This window comes from Macaca mulatta, chromosome 7, assembly GCF_049350105.2.
Source record: "Macaca mulatta isolate MMU2019108-1 chromosome 7, T2T-MMU8v2.0, whole genome shotgun sequence".
NCBI classification, from domain to species: Eukaryota; Metazoa; Chordata; class Mammalia; order Primates; family Cercopithecidae; genus Macaca; species Macaca mulatta.
The window spans coordinates 9,304,700-9,319,539 of record NC_133412.1 but is presented as its reverse complement, the minus strand read 5'-3'; the positions used below and the strand labels follow the sequence as shown (position 1 = coordinate 9,319,539).

At 58.6% G+C, this 14,840-nt stretch overlaps 1 protein-coding gene across 6 annotated transcripts in view; it reads left to right on the top strand.

Annotated features, from left to right (window-relative positions):
* APBA2 (amyloid beta precursor protein binding family A member 2) overlaps window positions 1-14,840 on the top strand; it is a 237,419-nt gene that overhangs the window by 217,685 nt on the left and 4,894 nt on the right. For all 6 annotated transcript variants that reach the window (XM_077939046.1, XM_015141738.3, XM_077939043.1 and 3 more), the window contains 4 exons: window positions 2,848-3,033; window positions 6,621-6,800; window positions 7,836-8,048; window positions 9,459-9,578. In XM_077939046.1, the coding sequence (XP_077795172.1) occupies window positions 2,848-3,033; window positions 6,621-6,800; window positions 7,836-8,048; window positions 9,459-9,578 (699 nt within the window). The remainder of the gene's footprint in view (window positions 1-2,847; window positions 3,034-6,620; window positions 6,801-7,835; window positions 8,049-9,458; window positions 9,579-14,840) is intronic.

Sequence of the window (14,840 nt, the reverse complement as noted above, 5' to 3'; positions counted from 1 at the left end):
GCGGGCATGGTGGTGCCCTTCCTTGTCACATGTGTGTCCTGTGTCCAGGCTTGCGCCTTGTCCCACTGATCTTTGTGTTCTGCACCCCCCTATCCTGGAAGCAGCCCCCTCCTGGAGCCTGGCACTTGGTGAAAACTCAGGGAGACAGGTGCCAGGGCTCAGGCACTGGGCATGCAGCACTGCACAGCCTTGGACTTCATTTTCGGATCTTTTGTGGGCAGACCATCTGGACTAGATCCCCCTCCCACCCTCCAAGCCCCACGCCTCATCACCCACCTGTGCTGGGGGGCCCCAAGACCACCGCAGGCTGGATGGTTTCGGAGGACTGACAGGACTCCACACACTTACAGCTGAGATTGATTGCAGCAGACAGCTCCAGAGCGGAAGTGGCAAAGTGGGTGCGGGCTTCCAGAGCCCTCCCCGCAGTCACACAGGACACACTGAACCCCCTGGCAAGGGGCTGTGACAAGAGAGTGAAGTGGTGTCTACCAGGGAAGCTCACAGACACTCAGCCCAAGGTATTTACTGGGAGCTGGTCACATAGGTACCCTCTGCCTGGCAGCTACCAAAATTCCAGACTCCCAGGGGGAAAAGAGGTGTCCAGCCTAGACCACGTTGTTTGCACAAAGGGTTTAGGCAAGAGGAACCATGTTTGTCAGTTCGGGTGCTGGGACCCCTCCTGAGATCCACGTTCCCAGATGCCAGAGAGGGCCAGCCTTGCAGGCGGGCCTTTCTGGGGACAGCAGCTAGGCCTGCCCCGGTAACTCTTCTTGCCAGTGTGCATGGAGGGCGGTGCCACACCCTTGCCAGTGTGCCTGGAGGGCAGTGCCACACCCTTGCCAGTGTGCCTGGAGGGCGGTGCCACACCCTTGCCAGTGTGCATGGAGGGCGGTGCCACACCCTTGCCAGTGTGCATGGAGGGCGGTGCCACACCCTTGCCAGTGTGCATGGAGGGCGGTGCCACACCCTTGCCAGTGTGCATGGAGGGCAGTACCACACCCAGAGTGGGAGGATGGGCCGGGGATTGAAGCTGGGCTGCATCCTCTAGAGCTGTATAGCCTTAAACAAGTTCCTGAACATCTCTGAGCCTCCTCATACCCACAGCCCCAGCTGAAAGAGTAACTCTTCTGATGGATCCTGTAAAGGAGAGATAAGAAACCCCCTAGCTTGGCCCAGTTTAGGGCTCCCTCCACTGGCCTCTTCTCCCTTCCCTTCCTTTCCCCTCTGAATCTTTGGATTCTGAACAGGGCATGCACATTAAATCTGTTGAGGCAGAGGAGCTGGAGAGGAGGGAACAGGTAAGAGAGACTGGGAAGGCCAAAGTAGCCAGTCAGGGCAGGAGAGCAGATGCGGCCATGTTGGTCGGCAGCCTCTGTCTGTGAGGAGGAGGAGGAGGGATCTGCCACTGATAGGAGCTGGGGAAGAAACATGTTTCTGACACCTGGGGATTGATGCAGGCATTTATGACAGTGACAGAAATCAGGAGATGCTGAAGAGCCACTCTAGCTGTTTCAGTGTCCCTCCCTGGAAGGTGACTCTTGTGGTTATGAAACACCCTCATGGCTTTGGCCAGAAAAAACGTCAGCTGCAGAGACAAAGGTGAAGCAGCATCCGCTGCAAAGTGGATTCTGTGAGGAAGAAATGAGGTCCAGAGGTTGCAGAAACACTCAAGTTTCTTTTGTGAACAGAGGACAAAAGCGTAAAAGACCAGTGGATTAATTTTTCTGAGCTTTGTGTGCAGTCTTGTTAGGTAGGGGTTGTGGGCAAGATGCTGGCTGGAGATTCCTGTCCAAGGACAAAAGCCATCAAGAGTCATGGGCCTGCCAGAGGCCGAGGGAATTCAAGTCAGGTGGGCTACTTTGGTGTCTCCTGACCCAGGCCCAGCCTGCTTGGGCTCCCTGGGAAGAGCTCATTGAGTGACAAACATTGGCCTTGATGCTTTCCTCTTCTGCACGGCAGGAAGGCCAGGCCAGGCCAGGCCACTCCTGGGCCCATATGGGAGAGCACCTTGTTCAGGAGGGACCCTTCTCCAGAGCCATGAGTGGCTTCTCATCTGGGAGCAAATAGGTTTCACTATATGGCAAGCCCCTGCTCCAGCAGAGACAGCCCGAGAGCTCACCTGACATCACGCCTCCCTGGGTTCCACACAGTCCATTTGGGAAACTGGGACTGAGATGCGGGCAGAGTGACTTTGACTGTGAACCAGTACCCTAAAACGCTCTGTTAACTAGGGCCGTGGTTCTCAACCAGCGTGATTTTTGTCCCCTAGGGGACATTTAGCAATGGCTGGAAATAATTTATGTTCTCACACTTGGGAAGGGGGAGGTGCTACTGGCATCTCCTGGGTAGAGGCTTGGAATGCTCCTAACACTTTGCAGTGCACGTGACAGCCCTCCACAATAAAGAATGGTCCGGCCCCAAATGTCAGGAGAATCAGGGTTGCAAAACCCGAATAATTGGAGTGGTTTTTTTTTTTTTTTTTTTTTTTTTTTTTTGAGATGGAATTTTGCTCTTGTTGCCCAGACTGGAGTGCAGTGGCGCGATCTCGGCTCGATGCATCCTCTGCCTTCCGGGTTCAAGCGATTCTCCTGCCTCAGCCTCCGGAGTATCTGGGATTATAGGCACCTGCCACCACGCCCAACTATTTTTTTTTTTTTTTTAGTAGAGACAGAGTTTCACCATGTTGGCCAGGCTGGTCTTGACCTCCTGACCTCAGGTGATCCACCTGCCTCGGCCTCCCAAAGTGCTAGGATTACAGGCTTGAGCCACCGCACCTGGCCCTGTTGTGCTTTTTAACGGCTTGTCCCAGTAGTGTTTCCTGACGTGGCACTGTCTCCCTCCTGACAGGAAACCATGATGGACCACGCCTTGCGTACCATCTCCTACATCGCCGACATTGGGAACATTGTGGTGCTGATGGCCAGACGCCGCATGCCCCGGTCAGCCTCTCAGGACTGCATCGAGACCACACCCGGGGCCCAGGAAGGCAAGAAGCAGTATAAGATGATCTGCCATGTGTTCGAATCAGAGGATGTAAGTAAACTCTTGCCAGGGCACTCCCCTCCCAAGGTTCACAGCCCAGGGCAGCTCCAGAATCCAGGCACTGTGGACACCACCCTCAGGTGGAAACCCTCCGTGCCGTTATTGACGTTTCCAGTGGATGAGTGATCTTTTGCATACTCTTTGGGTTTGCAAAGATGGTGAACACAGTCTTATTCTACTTCTTGAAACAGGTTCTTCAGGAGCTGTTATAAATTGAGCCACGGTTAAATATATGAGGGAGCTGTTTGAAGAAATCCCTTTACAAAACATTTTCTCTACTCAAAATGAACTTTGCGTAACTTTTGTTATTAAAATGCAAATTTTCGCATGGCCCTGGCATGCTGTATGAAGAAGGCACATCTGCACATGAGGCTTAGTTCTGCCTTTGCGTGTGGTATGTCTTCCGAGCAAGTACAAAGTGATTCTGAAGTATAAGATACCAAAGACTCAGGAAAAGATCACAAGCCCTTTGGCTCCCTTCTTGGGCTGGAGAAGAGCATTGTTTTTAGCCTGGAGGGGGACAGAGGGACTGAGGAAGGAGCAGCAGGGCCAAGAGGGGAACTCGGAGAAGAACTGTCCTTCCTGGAGGCTAATCTTACTCACAGACCAGCAGCGGGGCTGCTGGTGAGCCAATTTTGTGGCTGTTGCCAGAGTGAAGTTTTAAGAAATGATCTATGGCTGGGCACTGTAGCTCATCATGCCTGTAATCCCAACACTTTTGGGAGGCTGAGGTGGGTGGATCACCTGAGGTCAGGAGTTCAAAACCAACCTGGCCAACATTGTGAAACCCCGTCTCTACTAAATATACAAAAAATCAGCCAAGCATGGTGGCGCGTGCCTGTAATCCCACTTGGGAGGCTGAGGCCAGAGAATTGCTTGAACCCGGGAGGCGGAGGTTGCAGTGAGCTGAGATCGCACCATTGCACTCCAGCCTGGGTGACAAGAGTGGGCAGTTGGCCAGGGCATTCTTTTTCACATAAGGACTTGAGGGTGTCTCAGGACCTGGGCAATAGGGAAGGGTCCCCATATTGTCATGATCCTGACATACGGCATGGGAACTGAAGACAGGGTTCAAACCTGTGGCTGGCGCAGTCATCTGCTTCCTAAGAAGCTGGGTCCACTTGAAATGCTTCACGCAATGGCAGATTTACAGGGGGGAGAGGGCATTTCAACAGCGCACTCACACATTCCTTCCACCGCTACACGGAGACCCCCCGACACCTGGATGGGCATTTCTGTGTGACTGAGGGCTGAGGATGTCTGAGAGACCTGGCACGGGCGTGGGCCACAGGTGCTGGCGGAATGAGGCCAGGGGCAGGCCCGGTGTCGAAGGGTGGCAGTCAGTTGGTGAGAGTTTCCGAGGGGCACTGAGAGCCCCCCAGGTGCAGCCGATGCGGAGGGTTAAAGCCAAGGGATGCCCTATTGGGTAGATGAGGTGAGGCTGAGAGACGGGGTGGATGAGGCCCAGGGTGGTCCTGCCCACACAGCAGCCTCCCTGTCCCCACCTCTCCAGCGCCTGAAGGCTCTGCCCACCGCCTACCTACAGGAGGCCGCTTGAGCCCTTGGGTGGGGCCTGGGCTGGACTCCTGGCCTCACAGCAGTGAACTCCCACAGGCTTGGCTGCGAGCTGGGGCTGGCAGGGCGACCCCTTCTCTGAAGCGCCAGCCGCAGAGCGAGCCCCCTGAACCCCACACCTCCCAGGAGGCAGCCGGGACCCGGAATGGAGGCGGCAGCTGGCTGCACACCAGCGGGCCTGATGACGCCTGGAGGAGGCGCAGCCCCGCAGAGCCGGCTCCTGGGCTTGGAGCTTCCGCGGGGGCGGAGGATGTCGTCCAAGGGGAGGAAGAATGGGGGTGGCCCGAGGGAGACCAAGTGGAGTCCAAGGGCCGTGGGTGGTGGAGCTGGGTTTCCGGAGCTCCCGTGCTCTCAGGCCGCCCTTCCCAGCCAGGTGGCAGCATCAGGCGGAGACAGAAGCAGAGGCTTGGGGGCCGCCCTGCGCCCCGGAACGCTGAGATCCCGGGTGGGTGGGGCAGGGACCCCCCGCCGCCCTCCACTTCTCCCGGAGGCCCGACCCTTTCCTGCGCGGGCGCTGCCCCCGACCTCCCGCCGAGCCCCATCAGCTCGCCAACTCCGCAGGCCAGCCCGGCGGCGCCATCTGGCGGTCCCCGGGCATCGCGCCCCCAGCCGGGTCTGGCAGCGGCAGAGACCCTGGGCGTGGGAACCGGCAAGTCCTAGAAACCACTTAGGGCCCGTCAGGGAGGGCAGTTCCACGCCTGCTGGAGGGAAGGTCGCCTGCTGCGCGCTTCTAATCCCGCCCAGCTTGCCTTTCCCAATGCGTGCATTCATCTGCTGCTCTTACATCCTGCCACGTGGAGAGTGGGAAGGGAATTGAGGCCAAAGCCCTTATTTCACCTGTTTGGGGATCCTGTTGAGTAGGAGTTTGCTGGGGGCGCCCGTGCAGAACCCCCTTGAGGGCAGCTGGGGAGGCAGGTGAGGAGCAGGACAGAGCATAAGGAGGGCCTCACACAGCCCAGAGCCTGGCGGGCGGCCCGCTGTGGGCTGAGACGTCATCGAGGTCGCCAAGAACCCCACCACACTCCCACGGCTGCACAGCTGCCAGCCTGCTTGGTGACCTCCGGGAACTCAGTACAGCTCTCACCTCCCACTGTCAACTGTCTGCGCCCCAGCAGGCGACCCGCCAGGCCCTGAGTGCTGTTTCAATGTCCAGGCCTCTGCCATGTCAGAGTGGGTGATCTCCATTGAAGCAGCTCAGTGGAAGTAGAAAGAAGCCACGTGCTCCGTAGGGGCTGTGTGGAGTCCCAGGTCTCATGTCTTGCAGGCCTGGCCTGGCACAGCCACATGTCCCTAGTGGGCACTGGGTTCTGTTGCTACCAATAAATATATGCAGGGTAGACAACTAGCAGCATGATGCTCCCAGAAAACACACTGAAAGTCCATTTTCGGCATAGGATGAGTGGAAAGAAAATACAGATGGGGCCGGGTGCAGTGGCTCACACCTGCAATGCCAGCACTTTGAGAGGCCAAGACAGGAGGATCATTTGTGTCCAGGAGTTTGAGACCAGCCTGGGCAATATGGCAAGACCCCCATCTCTACAAGAAACAGTTTTTAATTAGCTGGATGTGGTTGTGCTCACCTGCATTCCCGCTCCAGTCTGGGCAACAGAGCCAGACCTCATCTCAAAAAAAAAAAAAAAAAAAAAAAAAGCAAAAATATGACATGTAATCAATAATTCATTGTTGTCCTAGACTTTGTTTGAAACAGCTTTGACCTGGAGCATCTGGGCCATGCCACAGCTTAGGCAGGGACAGTCAGGAGCAGACCCTTCAGGGTTCAGGGCAACACGGGGGTTCACTCACGGTGGGGTGCTGGTGGGAGACAGCCTTCACCAGATGAGGGAGGGCCCCCAGTTTCTCTTTTGTTCTTCTAAGCTGGAACAAGGGCCCCCTTGAAGGCTTACGGGTGCATCCTGCACCCAGCCCTGCCGCAGCCCCTGTTGAGGAGGCCGCGGGGAGCCTGTGCCGCATGCCTGTCTCCAGCAGGCCTGCCCTCTGCGCAGGCCCAGCTCATCGCCCAGTCCATCGGCCAGGCCTTCAGCGTGGCCTACCAGGAGTTCCTGCGAGCCAATGGCATCAACCCCGAAGACCTGAGCCAGAAGGAGTACAGCGATATCATCAACACCCAGGAGATGTACAACGACGACCTCATCCACTTCTCCAACTCGGAGAACTGCAAGGAGGTAAGCCACGCCCACCGGCCTCAGGGAGGCCACGTTTGCCAGCTTCTGCTCCCTGAGCTCCTGCAGAGCGAGCCTTCCCGGGGTCCTCACGCACACCCTTGCCTTCCATCAGACTCGAGTGCGGCCCGGAATGTGCACCTCGCTCCTGCCTTCCAGCTGAGCGCTTGCGTGTGAAATGAGGTGTTCGTAACAAAGAAGCTGATTACAGTCGGCTTTAATGACCTCGAAAATGTGCCTTTTAATGCTGCTATTATCAACCGGCGCTCAGCACCCGGGAGATATTTCTGAAAAGCACGTGGCATCTCTAAAGGGAGCTTGGGTGCTCTGGCAGGGGAGGCTAGAAACCACCAGTAGCAGAGGCCTTAGCTGGTCCCAGTGGCTTCCCCCAGGGGACTTTGGAAAGTTCTTATGGGCAGAGAGGAGCAAATCCTGGGGATGGCCCGTACCTTGACTGTTTGTTAAAGGGCTGAATTGTTCTGTCTGCGGTGGATGAGTGGATGGCCTCTGCTGCTTGTTGAATGGGTGAATGCGTGATCCTGGTTTCTTGCTGAAGACATTCCAGGCAGTTTCCGAAACAGTGACCTTTGAGAGGAAGTAAAAGTAGAAGGACTTTTCCAACAAGAGTGAAGGCCGGGGGCAGGCTATGGGTGCTGGAGTCTGAGAGCCTTCCTCTGGCCTCTGTGGGTGTGGTGGGGTGGAAGGAGCAGGAACCAGGACACTGGAGCCCTGCTTGGGGTGGGAAGGTCAGTGTTGGGCATGGGTAGGGATGGAGTCAATGCCGGGCATGGGTGGGGATGGGGGTCTGTACTTCCAGGTTCCCAGGATTGCTGGGTGGACCCCAGGGAGGCATGGGAGCCAGAGTGAGGTGGGCAGGGCCTCTAGCCCAAGACATCTCCTGTATGAGATGAGCCAGCCTTGGATCCCATGGCAGGGTGGAATGTGCTGGGACAGGGTCAGCCTCATCCTTCTGTGGGTCCTTGGCAGAGGCCCCAGTCCCTGCCACCAGCCCCTCTCACACTGCTGATCCCTTTGCAGCTGCAGCTGGAGAAGCACAAGGGCGAGATCCTGGGCGTGGTGGTGGTGGAGTCAGGCTGGGGCTCCATCCTGCCCACGGTGATCCTGGCCAACATGATGAATGGCGGCCCGGCCGCCCGCTCAGGGAAGCTGAGCATCGGGGACCAGATCATGTCCATCAATGGCACCAGCCTGGTGGGGCTGCCGCTCGCCACCTGCCAAGGCATCATCAAGGTGGGCACCCTGGGACCCTCCGCCCAGGGGTCGCCTCAGCCCTGCCCCACTTGATCCCCACTTTGCTGCAATCCACACTTCACCCACGGTGAAACTGAGGGCCAGGGAGACTCACCCGGTGATTGGTTGATGATGGCATCAAAATCTGAACTCAAGACCATTCCCCATGTCTGAATCAGAGGTGGCCCCGGGCTGCCCTGGGGTGGGAGGGGAGGGGTTGTCTGAGCCCTGTATCAAGCCATGTGGCCCTGGGCAAGGGCCCAAGGACCAGTGAGTATACAGTGACCAGCTTATCCTGTTTTGCCTGGGGCTTTGCCAGGTTAGCACTGAAAGTCCCGCTTCCGGGAAACCCCTTCAGTGCTCTTGGGCTGGGGAGGTGGGGCACCCTGCATGGGTTGAGTTCTGGGACACAGGTTCCCTTAAGTAAGGAGGCCACCTTGACCGTCAGACTCATGAGCTTGCAGCTTTGGGAGGTGCTGCCTGTCGCTGTGAGGGGCCAGGCAGAAGGGTCACCGGCAGGTGGGGTGGGGGCCTTCACACTGACCACTTGCGGAGGAGTGGGCTCTGCCTGCTGCTGGCGACTCCTGTGACCCAGCTGTGGCCTGGCCCCCAGCCCTCTGTGGCGTGTTCCTCCCCACCCTGCTGTGGTCTTGGTGCTGGAGACAACACCGTCCTCCTCTCTGTTCAGCGTGAGAGATGAAGGGCATTCCCCAGGCCAGAGCGTCTCATAGACTGGCTCTCGGAGCTCGCCCGGCAGAGCTTCTGCCCGATGGGCAGCCACACAGAGAGACATGGGAGAGGCCTCTGCCAGCGAGGTCTCAGCAGCCGAGGTCCCCACTCCCAGGGCTGCAGCTCCCAGGTGGAGGCTTGGGTTCCTCCCCATGCCTCTTCAACCCCACCGGACCCCAGCGGCCTGGTGCACCCGCTTCCTCACTCAGAGATTTGCTGCGCAGTCACTCCCTGCCCTGCAGGAGGTCATCCTTGGAGGGCATTGGGTTTTGAGGAAGGTGTCCCCACATTCTTCCGTAGGAAACTCTCCTGAATTTGGCATGATGATGGCCCCCTCGACACCCTGAGGGTGAACTGGTGCCAGGCGCATTGGTTCTGCCCAGTGGCACTGAGAGCCTGGGCTCACTCCCGCAGCGGCTCATCTTCCCCAGGGCAGAGGTGCCCTGAGCATGGTGGGAAAGAGGGCGCAGTGCCGCCCTGGAAACCTGGCAGCTCTGGGAAGGGCCAGAGCGAGGCTCGTCCTCACTGCACAGAGGGGCTACCGAGGCTGAGAGGGGACTGCCTGCCTCACCCAGTGTGCGTTCTCACTGCCCCCAGCCTCCGCCCTGCCAGCCTCACCCATCCTGGGTCAGGCTTGATGTCTAAGGCCCAGCCTTTGACTCCTATCCCCGTGCTCTGCAGGGCCTGAAGAACCAGACACAGGTGAAGCTCAACATCGTCAGCTGTCCTCCGGTCACCACGGTCCTCATCAAGCGGCCAGACCTCAAGTACCAGCTGGGCTTCAGTGTGCAGAATGGCATTGTGAGTCCCCCCCTCCTGCCCTGGGCCACCACCACCGCTGCAGGGCCCAGGGAGGGAGAGCAGCTCCCATCTGATGGGGCGGCTATGCCTGGCAGCCTGGCAGGACCTGGCCCATGGGTGCAGCTGCCCACAGCCAGGCCACCCGGGACAGGAACTTTCCATGGCTCTTTGGGAGGTTTTGGGTAGAAGGGGAGGGCCAGGGCATGGCCGTGGATTGGGCCCCTGCAGCCTTTCCCAGGTGCCCTTGTCCCCACAGTGGCTGTCGCCTGCTTTGGAGGGAGGGCAGCAGGCTTCGCTAGCACGGTGGCTTGGACACAAGCAGTCGTGGCATCAGTTACTGTGCTCAACAAACAGATGCTCGCTCGTTCATCCATTCGTGTACTCATTCACTTGTTCACGCAGCCATTCAGCAGACATCTGTGAAGTGCCTGCTCTGTGTTAGGCGTTGCGCCAGGCAATGGGAAGCCTGGAGTGCTGCCTGGAGGAGGTGATGCTGGGCTTGAGTGTGGTTCTGGCCAAAAGCCTGTGCCAGTTCCCTGGGCCAAAGTTCTTTAGCCCAGAGTTTCCACCCTCTCATTGACCTGCGTTTGGCCGGAATTCTCGTTCCTTTGTTTTCCCTTCTGCAAAACACCCAGAGGGGAGAGATGTGGCCACTAAATGGAATAAAGAAGAAAAGGGCTGGCAATACCCAAATTGTTTAAACCAGCCCTGAGTGTGAGGCAGCGTAGCAGGAGGGGCATCGCGGGCTGGGGTGGAGTGGCGTGGAGGCGACGGGGAGGACGTGTGTCCACCCACAGCCACAGAGGAAAGACAGTGGGAGAACATTCTAGAAGGACTACCAAATCTTCTCCATTGTTTTCTGGTGAAGCAGCATGGAGGGGTATAGCCACCGTCAGGGTGGAGTCACAGGGCTTGGGCTCAGGGCCCATCTCTGACCCTGCTGTGTTAGAGCAAATTTGCTTCTATGAAAAAGATTCCACAAATCTTCATATACTGAGAGCTGACTGCTTATTCGTGCTGCAGTCTGATTTGCAGGAGGCGCGGTGGGGGTGAGCTTCACTCCACAGAGCCACTCAGGGGCCCAGGCTCTGCCCTCAGCTGGGCTTCCGCAGCCCCCACTGGGAGCTCTGTGTCTGGCTGGCACTGCAGGAAGAGAGGCAGCTCAGAAGACCTTGAAGGTTTTCAGGACCAGGGCAGAAGTGGCCCTTGTCATTTCTGCCCACAGCCCACTGGCCAGATAGCTCAGCCACAGACCCATGGGAAGCGGGGGCCAGCCGGCGCCCAGAACGAAGAGGGACAGGGCATCGCCAGTGTCAGCCATACCTTCCCGGCTGTGTGACCCTCGGCAAGTCACTTAACACTCACTGGATTCCCCTCAAAAGGTGCTTGTGAAGATCAGCAGAGAAAATCCATAACGTACCCCAAGCTACCCAAGGTGGGCCCGCTGGTCCTAGTCTTTGCCAAGGAGGAAGGCCTGTGGCCCCTGGACCTGCCACAGGTGCCAGGACAAGTTGTCTGCACCCCACTTGGGGCTTCTGTCCAGGACAGTGCGCCTGCCACAGGAGCTGGCCAGGTGGTGGTCTGGCCTGGGCCAGCTCTGCCTGACTGCTCTGCACACATGTGGCCTGGGCACAAGCAGTTGCCCCAGCTCATTTGGAGGCTCTGCAGAAAGTCAGCTGGGGCCCTGTCTGCAGCTGCCGTGAGCACTTTGTGGACGGGCATGGCTGGGCCCCAGGGAGGAGGGCTGGGACAGCCTTCTGGGCTCCCGCACCCCAACCGTCACCAGGCCCTGACTGTGTGCCTCCCACCCCAGCACTGGGGACAGTGGAGGAAGCTGGGGACTGACAGCCCTGCAGCCCTCACGAGGAGCTGTGCTGTGCAGAGCCTGGGGCGCTGTGTGGTGTCCCCGGGCTGCCCCTGCCTGGCCAAGCCTGTTGACTACACAGTCTTTGCCTCCTGAGTGGCACTGGGGAGCTGCTTGTCCTGTCCCAGCACCCCTTGCCCAGCCTAGGAGGCAGGTGGGCCTGGGTTGGTGGCCAGTGCCGCTCCCTGACAGCCCCGTCGCTGGGAGCCCTGCAGGAGAGGGTGGCCTGGGGGCTGCCCACTCTTAGGGCCTGTGACTATAGCCCTGCCCAGGATGAGTTTGATGCCCCCTCAGTCTGCTGGTGTCCCCCAAACTATAACCGCATGAGGAGCACAGGAACTGGAGCAGCTGGGGCACACAGAAGTTTAGTGACTTGCCCCAGGTCACACAGCCACGTGGAGCACTGGTGGGGAGAGGGGAAGAAGAGACAAGGAAGGGAGGACTCCGGTTTGTGTTTTGTGGGGGCTAGATTAACGTGCATGGGAAAGGAGGGGACAGTTGGAGCAGCCCAGCCAAGCCCAGGTGCAGGGTTCTGTGCCTTCCTTCCCAGAGAGCCAGAGTGCAATGGGCGAGTGTGAAGCCCGGGCGGAGGGCAGTGGATGGAGACCAGGGCTGTCTCCAGCTGCCTTCTGGGGCAGGTGCGGGGAGTCTGGAGAGTTCCCGAAGATGGGGCTGGGTGGGTCCAAGTGGCCAGGAAGCTGAGGATGGTGGTGTGGATGGGCGTTTCTCAAAAGATTAGAGGGTTCAGGGTTGAGGGCAGCAGCAGACTTGTGGGGCCTGGAGTGAGGAGGGGGTCATTGCAATTCTGAAGACAAAATCTCCGGGGTGGCAATATGAAAGAGAGGGTGCCACCCACTGCTTGGTGTCTCTGCCCTGGATCCGGGGTCTGAGTTCCGGAGTGATGGAGGGGGCCAAGCGTCTGTGAAACTTGGGGGGTGGTCTGGGGTCACGACTGGGGACGAGGAGGATCTGAAGGTCCCAGCCCTGCTCGTGGATGCGCTGCTGTCTCACCCTCTGGCCTCCGCCTCCCTGTCTGTGAAATGGGTCCCACTTCCTTGAAGCCCCAGTGCTCAGGATGCAGGGGAGAGGCTGGCAGCCGAGGGGAGGGGCAAATGCTGGCTCTCAGGGGCTTTCTCCCAGATACAGGACAGCTCACCCTGAGAGTGCCAGGGAGGGCTGGATGAAGCGAATGAACTGGCATGGTTCTGTCCTGGTTATGATCCATCTCCCCAGTGATCCAGAAAATGGCATGCAGGCGGCCCTACAGATCAGTCACCATCTCTGCGTGGCTCGGCTGCCTGGCGGTAAACACCAGGCCCCTCAGACCCCCAAGTGCGGACCGTACCTTTTGCACCTGCCTCATGAGTGCCCGTGGCCATGGTGGGGGTTGAGGGTAGGGGCTGGCTGTCCCTGTTTGGCTCTCTGTGCACCTAGACACAGAGGCTGTCACAGAGGCTGTCACCTGTCCCCCTGCAGGTCAGGACTCACCCACCCCAGGGACTTGTCCAGGCGTCTGCCTGGCTGAGGTGCACCAGGGGCTCCAGGGAGCAATGAGCCTGGGATAACATTCAGGAGACCTGAGGGTGCTGGCTGCTCTGGTCTAAGCCACTTGTCCTTCACAGCGTGCTCAGGATGGGACCCGCAGCCCCGAGGGCCCTGGTCTCCACTTTCAGGACTCTGGTACCCTGGGTTCCTGCTGCCCCCGACCCTGTAGCGGTGTGGCTTTTCCCTCGGTGTCACCTCTCTGGGCCCCCCATCCCCACCATGCCCAGTGAAGCTCTCACCAGTGTCCTCCTGTCCTTGCCAGGCCCCCCGCCTGAAGTCCTGGCTCCAGCTGGCCTGGGACAGCCACAGGGCACCTTGTATCCCAGGAGCCGGTGGGCAGGGACAGGTGGTCCTCTCAGCCTCCACGTGCGCAGCCACCCGGGGAGCACGTGCGGGCGCTGGAGGATGCCTGGCTAGGAAATGGGGTCTATCAGCGCCTGCCCCGACCTGCAGCGGTTCTCCCCAGTGACTTCAGAAACATTCCCTGTGGCAGGTGGCAGTGCTTAGCATGCAGGGCGAGCAGTCAGATGAGATCTGGGCCTGCTGCAGAAATCTGGGTGCTGATGTGGGGGGAGGGGGAGGCCCCTCCCAGTTGTCTGTGTCTGCACGTGTGTGCACATGCAGGTGTGTTTGGGAGAGGTGAGTCTGCTTCTCCCATCCCAGGCCACTCGCCTCCTGCCACGGCTCAGCACAGCCTCCTTTCTCCAGGATAAGAGGGCCCCGGGGCGAAGGAGCTGCGGTGTGGAATCTGCTTCTCCCTACCCCCTTCTCTTCTAGTCTTCATTCTCCTTGGACATCCATTTTTCTGGTTTTTGTTTCCATTTAAAAAATAACTGTGGTAAAGTACATCTATAACATAAAATCGAGCATCGTACCCATTTTGAAGTGCGGAGTTCTGTGGCAGTCCATCTGCATGTCAGGCAGCCGTGGCCACTGTGCTCTCCTGCACGACTTCGTCCTACCCAGTGGGAACTTTGTCCCCACTAAGCACCTCCACCCATTCCTCCTTCCCAACCCCTGGCAGCCCCCCACGTCTACTTTGTCTCTGTGATTCTGACTACCCCAGGTGCCTCATATCAGTGGCATCGCGCGCTGTTTGTCCGTGTGCCTGGCCTGTTTCACGCAGCGCAGTGTCCCTGCGGTCTGTCCGTGCTGTAGCGCGCGTCGGACTCTCCTTCCTCTCCAGGGCTGAGTACTGTTTCCCTGCAGGCCTAGAGCACATTCTGTTTCTCTGCTAGTCCTTGCTGTCACCCTCGGCTGTTGTGAACGCTGCTGCCGTGAACACGGGTGTGCAGGGCGCCTGTTTTCCAGTCTGTCCAGTCTCATGATCACAGGCGCTCCCAGGCCCTCCAGTCCCTCTGTTTGACGTCACTTTTAAGCTGGAAATGGAAACTCCCGCCACTGCACTCCAGCCTGGGTGGCAGAATGAGACCCTGTCTCCAAAAAACACAGAACCAGTGTGTTTGGCACAAAATGCCCTTATGTCACCTGGTGGGGGGGGGGATATAGGAATAAAAGTGACTCTTCCCTGCCTATGTAGAGCGTTTGGGCATCTGGCAAACAGAGCCTTCCCTTGACAGAACAGATGCCCCACCTTTCTGGTGGCCAGGGGACAGGCTGCCTCTCCTTTCCCGCCCAGCCACCAGCTAAGTGCCTGTGTTCCAGGATGGTAACCAGGCTCAGCTGCGGGAGGCCAGGTGGCAGTGGCCTTGGGCTATGTCACCAGTCTCCAGCCTGACCACAAAGGGAGGGGCCCTGGGGGAGGTGCGGCTGTGGACCGGTTCCACCGTGGGAGTTAGAAAACGTGTTGGTTCTCCACACACCATGGCATTGACTCTCTTGTTTTAAGGAAG